Source organism: Protopterus annectens, chromosome 14.part0, assembly GCF_019279795.1.
Source record: "Protopterus annectens isolate FY-2018-M chromosome 14.part0, PAN1.0, whole genome shotgun sequence".
Taxonomy (NCBI): Eukaryota; Metazoa; Chordata; order Ceratodontiformes; family Protopteridae; genus Protopterus; species Protopterus annectens.
Window position 1 is genome coordinate 21,761,499 of NC_056748.1, and position 15,364 is coordinate 21,776,862.

Here is a 15,364-nt window from a genome sequence, read left to right on the forward strand (position 1 = left end):
AGGTTCAAAAGGAGGCAGAGTCAGCTTTTCCAAAACAAAATTAAGATCCCAGGCAGGAGTAGGAGCCCTTCATGGGGGTCTTATATTCTTTGCCCCTCTAAGAAACTGTTTAAGCAAAGGATGGGAAAATAAAGGAGGATCATCATCATAGTGAGCAGAAATAGCTGCAGCATGCACTTTTATAGAAGAGAAGGACAAACCCTTGTCCAGTAACATAGTCAAATATTGCAAAGTACAACTCAAATTAGGCAACGTGACATCAAGGCCTTCAGCTGAACTCCAAAGAAAAAATCTCTTCCATTTATCAGCATAAACTTTCCGAGTACTAGGACGCCTGGCTTCCAAAAGGACATCCAAAACTTGTTGAGGGAGCTGAAGGCCCTCATCCTCTAAAACTGAATGCCAGGCTGTCAGATGTAGGGATTGCACCCTGACATTGAGAAAATGATTGTTTTCTTGAGACAATAAGTGAGGAATCCGCGGTAATGGCCAAGGTGTCCTGTGAATTAGGCTCCTCAGCAGAGGGTACCAATGTTGACGAGGCCAATCCGGCGCTATAAGGATCATGCAAGGTTTGTCCCTCCTGACTTTCAACAGGACCTGTGGAAGAAGAGGCAGAGGAGGAAAGGCATACACGTGAAGGTTGCTCCAACTGAAGGATAGTGCATCTATTTTCCAGGCTTTCAGATGAAACAGCCTTGTGCAAAACAGAGGCAGTTGGGAATTCAGAGGAGAAGCGAACAGATCTATGTCTGGAGTTCCCCAAGCCATGGTCAACTGACGAAATACCTGAGGATCCAACTTCCATTCGTGAGGATCCACCATCTGTCTGCTCAGAACATCTGCTAACGAATTTTGTGCTCCTGGCAGAAACTGTGCTCGAAGAGTGATGTGCAGATCCAAAGCAGTTTCCCGTAACAGCATTGCTTGTCTGCAAAGAGGGTAAGAATGAGTACCCCCCTGCTTGTTGATGTACCACATGACAGTTGTGTTGTCTGTTCGAATCAACACCAGTCCCGGTCGAAGTAGATCCTTGAATGCTTTTAAGGCAAATTGAACCGCCAGCATCTCCTTCATGTTGATATGCAAGTGAAGCAACTCCGGGGGCCAAAGGTCTTGAATCCATTTTCCTTTGAAATGAGCTCCCCAGGCTGACTCGAGGCGTCTGTCGTTAATATCTGACTTGCCTCGGTTGGGTCACAGAGAGTCCCTTGTTTAGGTGACATTCCTGAGCCCACCACACAAATTCTTTCTGAATGCAAGGGAGAATCCGAATGACAGTATCCAAATCGTGGCTGTGTTGAGTCCAAACGCTTTTGAGATACCACTGTAGCTTCCTCATATGCAGTTTGGCATTGGGAAGTACTAGAATGCAAGATGCCATGAACCCCAAGGCTTGAAGGACTGTCCTTGCAGTCAGCCTGGACATTACGGATAGCTGTTGGAAGTATAGGTGAAGATTTCTTTGTTTGTCCGGGGTAAGAGATGCCATCTGAGTAGCTGTATTCAGTCTCACACCCAGAAAACACATCTCCTGTGAGGGTACTAGACTGGACTTTATTTCGTTCACAGAATACCCTAGGCATCTGAAAACTGTCATCACAAACTGCAGATGTCGAAGAAGTTCGTGCTTGCCCTGAGCCAGTATCAAACAATCGTCCAGATAAGGATAAATTTGAATTCCCTTAGCGGAGAAAAGCTATTACTGGAGCCAGGACTTTGTGAATACCCTGGGCGCAGTAGATAAGCCAAAGGGCAATGCAGAGAACTGATAATGCAAATTCCCAGTCCGAAACCTCAGGAATTTCCTGCAACTGGGCCTGATAGGAATGTGAAGATAGGCCTCCTTGAGATCCAAAGTCACCATCCAGTGATCTCTGCCTAGCATAGGCAACAGCTGCTGCAGTGTCAACATCTTGAATTTCGGAATTTCCAGAAAGGTGTTTAGAATGGATAAATCCAGAATGGGCCTCCAAGGATTTCCTTCTTTGGCACCAAGAAAAGACGGAATAAAACCCGTGCCTCTGTCCACAGAAGGAACTGCCTGTATTGCTCCCAACCGAGCAGAGAAAAAATCTGTGCCTGCGCTTCCAGTCTTTGCTGATGAGGCACATCCGGCATACCTTTGAAAGGAGGGAATGTGTGAAAATAAAACTTGTAGCCTCGAGTTATAATGTCCAATACCCATTTGTCTTGGGTAACCAAATGCCAATTCCCTTTGAAAAGTCCCAGTTTTCCTCCTAGAGGAGCTGCCAGCAAAGCAGAGTCCGGCAGCTGAAGACACAGGTCATTGGGACTGCTTCCGAAAGGACCGACCCCTGCCCACCCCAGCAGAAGGGGTAAAAGAATTCAAAGGCCTAGAAGTAACAGGGCCCTGAGAGAAAGCCCTACCTCTACCACGCCTCGACCTGCCCCTAGAATGAAAATCCGAAGAGGGAAAAGACCATCCCCTAGCAGGCCAATTCCTACTGAACTTAGGGGGCTGAACCTGTAAGAAGTCCTTTACCGTCTGCATAGACTTAGCTTTTTCCTCCATTTTTTTCAAAACTGAGTCCACTGGAGGGCCAAAAAGAACATCAGATTGCAAAGGAGCATCCATAATGCGAGCCTTAACATACTCTGACAAGGACTGATCTCTAAGCCAGGCATGTCTCCGAACAACAGAACTAGTAGCAGCCACCCTGGAAGAAGCCTGTAAAGCATCAAAACCACACTGCAAAGAATGCTTACCAACCTGGTCTGAAGCATGCACTAAATCCTGAAGCTCCTTACAGTCAACACCTTCAGACAAAGCATCCACTTTACATTTCAATTGACTTAGCAAATAATTCTGATACCTGAGCATATGAAATTGACAATTTAAAGCTCTCATAGCCAAAGTAGAAGAAGTATACAGTTTTTTACCCCACCTATCCAGGGCCCTAGCATCCTTGTCCAGAGGAACCGGATTCTTAACCACAGAAGCCTTAACACCTTTGGGGCCTTGAGAAATAGTTTCTGGATCATCCCTAGGACTCTTATACAAGTACTTGTGAGCTTCCGGAACCCTGTAGTATCTATCTGGTTTAACTGGGGCAGGGGCAGAGAATCTGGGTTAAGGGCAGCCTCAGAAAATACATCCTGAACAACATCCAGTACAGGGGAATAGCCAAAGGCCTGTGCTGAGGTAAAACAAGAATTCTCTCAGCCTTTTACGAGAATCAGAATAATCCTGGCCATCCCACTGGAAATGTTCCCTCATGGAATGCAAAGTTTCAGAGAAAGAAAAATCTTCTGGAGGGGACGAGAGGAGTAGCGTCCTCAGCCTCCGAATCAGAATAGGGAGGGAAATCCTGAAGCTCTTCCACAGAGGAATCTGACTCATTGGAAGACTGAACCAGACCCTCCAATTCTGTGTCTATCCTGGGCCGCTTCACAGGGGGGGGCATGGAACCCCTAATTAAAGTAATCAAATCTTCAGCCATCTTTAACATGTGCTTCCTAGGAGCCGGACCCTGGGAATTAGCACCAGCAGGGATAGACTTAGATTTAGAATGGCCTTTGCCCTGAGAAGGAGGAGGTCTAACTACCCTATGAGGGGAGGAAGCCACCGACAACAAAGAAGCACCCTCAGCCTGGCCTAACACAGGAGAAGCCACTTCCTGCAGTAACAAAGGCTCCCCTAGACACACTGGCAAACTGTCAGAAGGAGTCACTGAAGCAGTCAGTGGTTCCACAGAACCGACGTCCGGAGTGGACGCCTCATCCAGTTTGGACCGCAAAGACTTGTCTTTGCGCTTCTTAGAAGAACCAGTCGGAGAATCCGACGACATGTTATAATTACAACGTTTACCAAACACCAGCCTAGCACAGTCCAACCGACGTTTAATAGTACGCTTGTTAAAAGTAGCACAAAAGCGACACCAAACAACGTCGTGCTCAGGCCCTAAACAAGGAATGCAGAGTGAATGGTAATCCCTATGAGGAATCTGTTTCCCACAAGAAATACAGTTATTAACTTTTTCTGACATCCGGCAATACTAAGGCAAGAAAAAGACAAAAAAATGTTCCCAACAGGGTACTTAGCCAACTTGGTATCCGGTCTGAAACTCGAAAACCGACAGTTCCAGAACGCCGAACGGCACTTGCAAAAACTGCTTCTGCTGAGGACCATGCGGCAAGAAAGACTGAGGTTATGGCGTCGGTCATGCGCATTTGTACTGACAAGTACTTACGTCAGTCTCAGGTGCCCGTGACCGACGCCAGTTCTAGCCCTTTGGTATTCGGGCCGATGGTGGGCAGCGGAGTACCCATTTGTCAGGACTGCAGCAATGGGAGACGACGAACATCTTAAAACTGTGGTTTTCCAACCTTAGGGAGAGTGAAAATTTTCCTTAAGGAAGAACAAATCACAAAAAAGAAGACTAATTTTAAGGGAACAATTACTCTTGATACAGGTGGAGCAATTATTATGACAGTTCATGGTCAAAAATTGGATTCTAGCTGGTTTGACTGTTTAAACCACAGTTTGGTTTAAACATGCAGTATCAGCTTGAATCCTGTTTTCTTATTTTTAATTAGAATGCAAAGTGATCCACGACATGAATTCTAAGTAAGAAGTTTTGACAACAGTATATTTTAATAACTTGTATGTCGATATCAAAAGTAATTGTTACTGTACAGTTGAGTTTTCCATGTTTGTGTTTTAAAAAAACTAATTATATATGTATATGCACACACACACGTCTTGACGTACACACATACATGTGGCTGAATGCATTACACATTATATATATATATATATATATATATATATAGATAGATAGATAGATAGATACACACACGGTTTTGTGTGCCAGCGTCACAGGACTGATGCACTGTATTTACCCCTCAACTTCTGTACTCAAAAATGCTGAACAAAACTAAAAAGTAATTTGAAATAAAGGTCAAACGTTAAGGGCCCCTTGACTTATTAAATACTATTCTAATTCACTTAAAAGAGTACAAAATGTTTCACATCAAGATGCATTTTCTGAAAAATAAAGTACAAATCTGTAATGTCTTGAATTACTGACTTTACTCCTCCGTAATTTAACAGAGAATCAAACATTGGGAACAGGTCCATCCCTGCATTAGTCTTTCTGTCTTTAAACGTGGAGTGCTAGATAAGGCACAGGCTACCCCCGACCTCCACCCCCTGAACTGGAAAAAGCAGATATCTAAGAACGAGTGAATGCTTTTACAAGCTTCAGGAGTGGACGTAGCACTCCTTCTAAGAAGAAGGTCCTTTGCGGTTTATTTCAATGCAAGCGCAGTGACAGCTAAGTAGCCAAGGCTATTTTCTAAACTAACTGTAATGCATCAGTACTAAACATTACGACTGGTTTCCAGAAGCTGACTGGTTTCAGGCATTTAACCACTCACCTATCACTGCCATCACGACGTACAGAACAGAAGTAATAAACCTGACCTAAGACAGTTTCAGATAAACTGAAATGTGCATCAGGCAAGTACACTACATATCATGCAAATAAGGCCAAGTCATTAAAATTAGATATGCAAACTGATACGATTTAGACACATCAATAACATGGGCAGAATCAGGAACAGTTTAACTACATACATAGTGCAAAGCTTAAAAGCAAACACCACGTTGCGCAGAGGAGCTGTTGCACGTTAATTACTACACAACAGCTTTTATGTAGTTATACATGGATATAAAGGACAACGTCAGCAACACCAACAATCCCGTTATTTCCATATGAACCAATAATTTTAGGGAAGGAGAACAATGTCTATGTAACACAATAGAATTAAAGCATACAAAAATGCAACCCAAAATCAAGTAAGACGTGTTTTTATGTTTGCGCAAACTTTATGTCAGTATCTACCTGCATTGGCCCTTGTGTTGTCGGTTGCAAATGATCATGAACCCCAGCTGTATCCGAAGCCATTGCAACAAAAATGAGATTTCAACCATATGAATTGCTAGAGAACTTTACTGTGCTCATCAAACAGCAAACACTTAGAATGACCTCTAAGTACCAAAACAGGAAGCCGCAATCCTATTGACGACCCGGAAGCTGTCGTATGATATCACAAGTCTGTACTTCGTGTAGTTAAAGCTAGTTATGTAGTTTGGAATGTAACTTAGTTGTACTGTTATACAAGACTGTCTGCAATTGTTGTTATTAAAACAAAAACTGTTTTAAGTTATTATTTTTCTTGTTTACACATATTTACGCCTCTACTTGATTATGTAGTAAGGGCTATGTATGTATTTCTGTAGCAGTGTAAGAGTAATCATTATTCCTTTTCCGTCCTTTTCTGTGGGCTGGGTATAGATCTCAACCTTCCATCTGCAAAATGACGAACACTACCTCTCATTATTCTCTGGAGCATAGCTCTCAGCCTTCCATCTCCAAAATGAGGAGCATTACCTCTCATAATGTGGAACAAATGAGCAAAACGTGGAACACCTACTAAGAGCTTACTAGCGACTTCAACTAGGAAGCTCACAAGAGAGTTTAAATCTGCTACTTTATACTTATAAAAAGTTATTTTTATGAAATAATATTGTTCAATACTGTTTACCATGGAGATCAGTTAAAAAATCTTAGCAATGAATGTGTGACAGACCCTTTCAGTGTGGAATTTGGAGGAACATGGGGTTTTCAAGACCAAAATAAGGTACCTTCCTCATAATTAGGTACACGTGAGAAGGTTGTTGTGGAGTGCTTCTCATTTTGAGTCATATCAAGTGTCCCTGATTTTGTTTCGTATTTTTGCCTTGTTCCACATTAATTTTTGAATTTTCTGGTAAATCACAGAGAATGGCAGTCGGTCAACGTGATATATGAATTTCATATTTCTTACTGTTCAGAAAAAGGGTGTTGATACAAAACCTGTTCTATTAACTTTTCAAATGAATTAGAGTAATATTTAAAATTACCTGTGATTTGGGACTTCTTGCCACCCCCACCCCCATTACTATTATTTTTGACTTTGTCCAGAATTCCTGAGCAAGGAAAGAAGTACACTTTAACAAATACAAGTGATACTTTTTTCCATCCTGACTCAGGCAGAAATTTTAGAACATCAGTAGAAGCAGATTGTATGACATCCAATTTGATCTATCTAGCTTTATGCCAACATTGCACTTCGTTCTATGTTGGAAAAACTAATAGGATCTTTAGAGATAGGATACGTGAACATGTATACCACATTAAGAAACAACTAGAACATAATGCATTGGCCAAACATGTTAAACAGAAAGATGTAAGTCACACTTTCCTCTTTCGAGCCCTAGAAGTTATAGTTCCTAGTATACGAGGAGGTGATATAAGGAAATACACTGAATCCAGAGAGAATGACTGGATTATAACACTTAGGGCCGATAGAGGTAAGGGGCTCAAGGAAAGGGCATCTATAAAACCTTTGTTGAAAAAACGCCGCAATATTAGATGATTACAACATAAAATATATATACGTGTATATATGTATATGTTTTTGTAATACACTGTATATATAGTTTGTATGTATAGTGTATATACTGGCTGCAATATCATTATTTGTTAATAACAACTTTTTTATTATATAGTAATATGCAGTAGTAAGCTATTAATATGAGATATTCATTTAAGGATTTAATTAACCATGATGTCTGATTGGATAACATTTTTTGAATTTATATATATATATATATATATATATATATAAGAGTTATAATGGTTGCTTTTATATGGATCTGATGAAGCTGTATTAGCGAAAGCGCGCTTATCCTGTTTTATTGGTTTTATTGTGAATAAATACAGGTTTTATTGGGACATTCCTGCTTTGACTCCATTTTTACCATAGAGAACTTTTTATATACTATTAATTCATTATTATACAAAGACTGACTATTAACATTCAAAAACGAGCATGCTAACTGGTCAGCCGAACCAGCATGCCCATTGTAAATCAAAAATATACCAATAGTAAAAGTCCAGCCATTAAAGTATCATTGATCAGCCAGACTTTTTTCTATTGTTATTTGGTAGACGCATAAGTCAGAAAGAAAGAAAGAAAGTCTGAAACTGAAATGCGTGTCATTATTTACTGACTTCATACCCATAAAATTTGTGGTTTTCTGACAAATCATTGAAGAACAGAGTCACTAAATAATGACACGCATTTCAGTTTCAGACTTTCTTTCCTTCAGACGATACAAATCTTTCCCAAAACTTTTTACATTAATAAGATCAACATTACCCATCCCCTCCTTTATTTACAGCTTTGTCCACATTTCTTAAAATAAGAGGTGGAGAGATGCTTACAAGAGCAAAGAAAATACAAGAAAAATCAGGTACGTTCTACAAAACTTGATTTTCCTTGTATTTTCCCCATCTCTCGTGTGTCTAAACTGTCTGGAGGTTACAGCTTTTTTTCTTTTCCAAAAAAAAAAAAAAGCAATGGAAATCTTCCTATCTCCATTGCTTGCTTTCCAAACCACTGATGTACTGCATAAATGTGTAAACAGAAGTCCCATACTCATGCATGGTACATCAACAAAGCAGCGGAATCAAGAAACAAAGCAGAAGAACATCACAGTGCCATTATACAAAGACATTATTTAAGAAAACAAAGTAATTTCTTTCTTCAATAATGTCACTGTATAATAGCAACAACACATGGCTGGGTGTGGGTAATGCTAGATTTACCCACAGTTGGCGTGGTTCTCGTGACCAAACCACACCAACCATGGGTAAATCCAGCATTAACCACATTCAGCCATGAGTTATTGCTATAATAAAAGTTCTTGTAAGTATGAATTAATAGCTTCTAACCATGTGTGAACATCCTTGTTACAGTTGTTAGTAAGTTTCCACACTCTACCTATTTGTTCCAGGTTGTAAGGGATAGCGTTCCACATTTTAAAGATAGAAAGTTGAGTGTTAAGGTGCATACATACTCATACACACACACCCATATATATATGAGTGTGTGTGCTTACACATATGTGCCCTCCATACATGTGTTTCCCCCTAACAACTGAAGAAGCTTAAAGGTGTTATAAAGAAAATACAAATATATGAGCTAAAGTATCTGCACTCTATTACTATTATCAGGATCTCTAAATCATTTAAATGCTGTCATTTATGGCAATAGTGCTCAAAATATCACCATATTCAGACTCATACTTTTGTATCGTAAACACCATGTTATTCACCTAAAAAATGTAACAAATTTTCATCTTCCAAAAGAAAATGTGATATAAAATGGAATATGTGGGGGGTGGGTTGTATCCTGACTGTCCTAATCATAAAATCCCATCTTACATTATCAAATGCTATCTGTTCATGAAGACCCATTAACAAGAGTGATTTGTTGATATTGCCAAATGTTTACCACCCCTCCACTAAACCTCATTGATCCATGTCTATTATGTTTGGCAACACTTTTCTCATTAACTTACACAGTTTATAATCATGCTGTAAAACTGAAAGGCATTGATATGAAGAGTCTTTACCCTCTTTGAGTAATGCATCTTCTACATCTGAAGATTCTTGACCCTGTTTGGGTAATATATCCTTCACCCCTTTCTTTCAAGTTACTGGTGCTGTCACCACTTTTAAAACATTGTTAACAAAAGCTTCTTCCCTCCTAACTTTCAAACATCCACAGCAATATCATCTGTTTTTGGAGACATCCCTGTTGATTAATTATACCTCACCGTTTGTGTTTCATCCCTTCCTAATTTAAAAATTTATTCCTGGGCTTCATCTTCTTTCACTCTGGCATAGTTAAGTATTCCATAAATATTTCCATTTGTTTTATTTCTTAGTTATCCATTTTTTCTGCTTTATAAAAATCTTCATAGAATTTCTGAAAAATCTCTAATATTTCTAATACTTTCATAGGATCTCTGGTTAATTTTCATATTATAGGCTCCTTAAGTTTGGCAAAACCCTTTCTACTTTCTGTTGCCTCAGTCATTGTGCTAAGAGTTTTTATGCTCTGTAGTTGTAGTCAAAATGCATCTTTAACATAACCTTTCTAAACACATGCATATTATCATACTAGTCCTTTATTTTCCTTTTTGCGCTTAGCAATTGCTCATCTTTTAGTTCTATGTGATTACCCTTCTGCACTAGCTTAACCCTTGACAACCCCTCTAAATTATTCCTATTATTTCTTTTCAAATCAGGTTTGAGTTTCCACCCATAAATACTATTTTCTGCCAAAAAATAATTATTTCTCCCAAAATTCTCTTAAGCTCCATCATAGTAGTTTCAGATAGAAAATAATTGCAAATCAGGTTTGAGTTTCCACCTATAAATAATACTTTCTGCCAAAAACTAATTATTTCTCCCAAAATTCTCTTAAGCTCCATAATAGTAATTTCAGATAGAATATAAATACATGCCATTGTAATCCTCTTTTCTTGCCAGTAACCCCTTTATTTCTGCACTTTACAATTACTGCATTTATTTTCCTGTTCTTTCACTACTGGAGCCCCTCTCCCAATCATTTTTATTATCCCCCTTTTCCTTGTCCCTAATACTCTGCTAATTGTCCATTCTTAAATCCTTTTTTCCCAATAATTAGCATGCTCATTTCTATCCAGATGTATCTTGTATAACACTGCTGTTTGCACCCTATACTTCCTAATATAATTCAGTACTCTTTCTTTTTGTCTATACTGCAGTGCTTTTTACATTCCATGTTAAAAATAATAAGGCAGCCATTCTGTTAGAAATATTATTTTCAAATACGCTGCATTATAGTTCTTTTGAATACATGTTTCCAGCTTATATTTTACATGCACAAACTAATACATGGCAGGCTGATCTTGTACTCAGTTGCTGCTTGTCATCACTGTTTGAATACATTACATTTTCTCAGACTTTGTTGTTTTAGTGAGAATACTGAGAAATAAACAAACAAATAAACAAAAAAATGAATTTTTAGAACCCAAACCCATTTCACTCACAGTAAACTCACAAAACTATATACAGTTTCCTAAAATAGAAGTTACCCATCCATATGGATTATTTTCACAAAAGACACAGATAAATCCATAGGCTTTGCCTATTCTGAACTTAGGTTTAATAATGCTGGAACTACAGACTTTCAAGATGGCTAACACTGTGCAAGAGCTTAATTTCAGTTCTCCCAGTATGAAAACACAAACTCAGAAAAGAGAGCCAGTGAATTTGTCTTTTTTAGGTACATTTCAGTTACTGGCTAGTAGGTGTACTGCCTAGATGCCAGCAAAGAAGAAATTTAGAGAATCTAAAAGAAAATAAACCACAAAAGTTGAGGCGAAGTCACTGGTTGGGAAGAATCCTGCAGCTGTTCAGCAAAAAGCAGTTCAGGCTCCAGCGTTTGTGGAATTTATGACTTCCAGTAATCTAGAGGATGCAATAAGTCAAATATGCTCGGAGCTGATTGAAATTAATGAAACACTGAAGGTGTATATCAGCTCAAACAACAAAATGTGGAAAAAATGGAAGAACTTTTAAACAGATATTCAGAAGTGCTGATAAAACTGCAACAATCAGAGAATGAATTGAAGAAAAGGCTGGCTGAGTATGAGGCTGCTCACTAAGAGAAGTGTCAAAAAATGGTACATTTAGAAGACAGAACTCCTAGTGAAAACCTGAATTTTTCTGATGTACCAGAGAAACTGGAAGGAATAGACTGCATTAATTTTATGAAAGCACAAATAAGCTACTTGACTGGTATTCTGTAGCAGGGATTGTTAATTGAAGGGGCACATTGTGTATATGCTCCAAACTCAGCCATGAGAAAACAGCCAAGACCTGTATTAGTAAACATACAATCCTACCAGCAGAAAGTGATGATTCTGACAAAACTGTGGCAGAAGAGCAAAGTACTAAAATTTGGAGACAGTAGAGTATTCATGGAAAATGATTACTCATTATACACCAATCAAAACAGGAGCACATTTATCCCAGCAATCAAGGGATATTGAGAGGCTGGTGTGAGATTCAAGTTGCTGTATCCAGCTATCTTCAGAATATTTTTCCCTGGAGGAGCAAAGTCATTTTTTTTTTTGCAGAACAGGCTAAGAAGGAAACACAAATGTTTGTCCAACAAAAAGTGAGTTATCAAACAGAAGGGGACTCTGCTTCTTATTATTCTGATAATAGAGCCTACAGAGAGTGTAACAGCCTCTCTTTACCCCAGACCAGTAATCAAGGAGCCTCAGTCCTCACCACTGACACCAGTGACAGATGGTCCCTAAGAACAGGACTGGATTTACACAGTATTTTAAATGCAGCTTTCTGCATCAAGCACAATTTCCCCCAAAAGCACACAGGAAAAATGCTCCTGACCTGGGACTGGACTATCTTTCTCTCCAGATCTCAAACAAGACTCACTTTGGAGCACTGCCTCCCAGTTCCAAGTAGCTGATGCACCCACACCTGGATATTTGATTTTCATGCACACACTCCTGGGAAAGGCTGGTACAGATTTACTAGCTGTATCCCTTCTGCCCAGATATGAGTTGACCTCGCTGCCACCAGTCAGCCACTGTCAGGCTCTTATAAGGGTATCAATTATACTGAGTAAAATCAATAATAACATAAATGATAGAGTGTAACCAAAGCAGCCAGGTTTTTTGGAGTGGCTGAGGCATCAGTAAAATAAGCACAAGTACTCTCAAGATTTTAAAAGTATTATCTAAAAGACCAGCCACAATAAAAGGTATAAACATATTTAATAGCAAATAATAAAATAGAAAACATGAGAATACTAAATGTTTAAGTACAATAAACATCAGAGTTTCAATCACAGAAGAAATAAAAATAACACATTTGGACAGATTCAAACAGATGCAGAAAACACTACTTAACTGATTTCACTGTATTTCCTGACTGTTTAAAAAATAACTGTTCCCTAGCTAACTTAATACAGCAAGGCAAGATTAGATGCTGAGATCCTTACTTCCACAAGGCAAGGTGATGAGCTTCTAACAGACTGAACTGAAATCACCTAACTGACTGAACTCAACTAACTGTCATAGATTTTTATATCAGGCTCCAAACAAAATAAAACATGCTGCTGGGAGAGTTATATCCTCTCAGTGCCGGTTATAGAATGACATCACATTTGATCATCTTACTCTGGTACAGCACACATTCAGAGTCTTACTAAGATCTGTTGCAATATTTGAAAATTATAGAACAATTTCAAAAACTTCTACTTGTCCCTTCCAGATTTCTTTGTTAAACATAAATATTTAATCAGTTATAATAACACTGTTGATACATTTTTGACACAAGCATCTGTACAAGCCAGTGTAATAGTCAAATGACACAAAATTATTTACAGAACTCCAGCTAACTATGTTGGCATATGTTACACATGCACTGCTCTATTCTCCCTGGCACAGATGACAATACCTCGCATCATTACAGAGAGACTTTGCCACTGAAACCTTTTCCAATGTTCCGAATGAAAATATTTGAGAAACAGAGAGAAGCACAGGAATTCTCTAGGAGAACTGGCAGTATGTTGGAAATAAACCAGAGACTGGAGCTTGAAAATTAATGAATACATGTGGGATTATAAAACATCAGTCATATCTGCGAAATATGGTTGAACAAGAAAACTTGGAAATATTGGACTTTGTTGACTTTGTTAAAAACTTGTAAGAGATTTCAAAGTCTTTACCCTATGTCATGTCATTAATGGTTGGAAGAACATTCAAGGGAAGGGATGGGGAAAGAAAGAGGAACTATAAGTAAAGTAGTTAAGGCTCCAATACATAGCACAAGCTGAAATCTATAATTCAAAGTGGAAAGGGATGGTGATGATAATGAATTTGAGACATAGGGAAAGCTCAAGAAATACAAATATTATAAAGTAGTAGAAAGTGTTCTAAGAACTAAGCTAACATGGGAAGGGAGAAATGAGATTCTGACGATAGGGATGACTGTAACTAGGGGTACAGAGAATAGGCAAGAGGGTCAGGAATTTACTGGAGAAAACTGGTGAAGGAGCCAATGTACTGAGAGCAAATAATTAGTGAAGGAATTGTAAAAGAATGGGAAGAGGCCAAGACTACATTTGGACTGTAGGCTAGAGACTGCCTGCCCTGTCAAGGATTGATATCAGAGTATAGGCAGAGAAACAGGGGAATCATAAGTGAAAGGCCAGCACTGGCAGAGTTTTTAGTTGAATTGAGAACAGAAGCTGCTGTTAAAAAAAGAATAATTAGCATGACATATAAACTATTGCATGATAACTATAGGAATCAATCAAATGTTAGAAAACATTGGGAAAAGAGAGACTGGATAAACAATTCACAAAGAAAGAAAGGCAAGACATATGTATAGCTCCCAAATATACAACAAAGTCTAGAAGATTTAGAATTTTTGCTTTCAGGTGTTTGCATAGGTATTTTTATACCCTAATACAAACGCAAAAAATAAAACGTTAAAAAAAAACAACAACAAAAAGCTGGAAAACAGCTCCACCACACAAGTCCACAGCAAGGCTTAATTCCAATAAGGTTTTATTCTGGTACCTCGGCTTTTCGCTTTCTAAGGAATAAACTCAAACAGCATACACCCACCTCATTTATACACCAAGTGCTATTACAAAACAATTAATTATCCAATTACCCTATTAAATCAATAAACAGAAATTCTCCATACATTTAAACAGAGCAACATGTCACTTATACAAATTATTTTCCAAAACTCATACCATGTGTAACATTAAAGATATCTTTTCCTTCATTTGTCTTGTTTTTCACTGTAAAATCCTTTTTACAGTGTTAAATTATTATCAGTATTAATTCCTCTAGGATGAAGTGTCCTATAATTAATAACCATTCTGCACTCTAATCTATTAAGTTCATCCCTAAAACAGGTAGTATTTCATATTTTAAAAGTGGCCGTGCCAGCACACTAAAAAACAAACTGGTTTCAAATCCCCCAGATACAAAATGGTTAGCTACTGGACTATTCATATTCCGCCTTATATTATATTATAATATACTTTTAAAATATGGGGGTAGTTTTAGGGATGAACTTAATAGATTAGAGTGTAGAATGATTATTAATTATAGGACACTTCATCCTAGGGGAATTAATATTGATAGTAATTTAACTTTGTAAAAAGGATTTTACAACAAAAAACAAAACAAATGAAGGACTAAATATCTCTGTTATATATGGTATGAGTTTTGAAAAATATTTTGTATAAGTGACATATTGCTATGTTTAAATGCATGGATAATTTCTATTTATTGATTTAATAGGGTAATTGGATAACTAATTGTTTTGTAATAGCACTTAGTATATAAATGAGGTGGGTGTATGCTGTTTAAGTTTATTCCTTAGAAGGCAAAAAGCCGAGATACCAG

General features: G+C 38.2%; 1 protein-coding gene across 2 annotated transcripts in view; it reads right to left on the reverse strand.

The window, feature by feature from the left end:
• The window catches only part of OCIAD1 (OCIA domain containing 1), a 686,887-nt gene extending 680,829 nt beyond the window's left edge, over positions 1 to 6,058 (reverse strand). The window contains exon 1 of one of the 2 annotated variants that reach the window (XM_044055722.1): positions 5,871 to 6,058. In XM_044055722.1, coding sequence (XP_043911657.1) covers positions 5,871 to 5,933 — 63 coding nt within the window. In that variant the 5' untranslated portion in view covers positions 5,934 to 6,058. The remainder of the gene's footprint in view (positions 1 to 5,870) is intronic. The other variant, XM_044055723.1, reaches the window with a different exon arrangement.
• Positions 6,059 to 15,364: the final 9,306 nt, after the last annotated feature.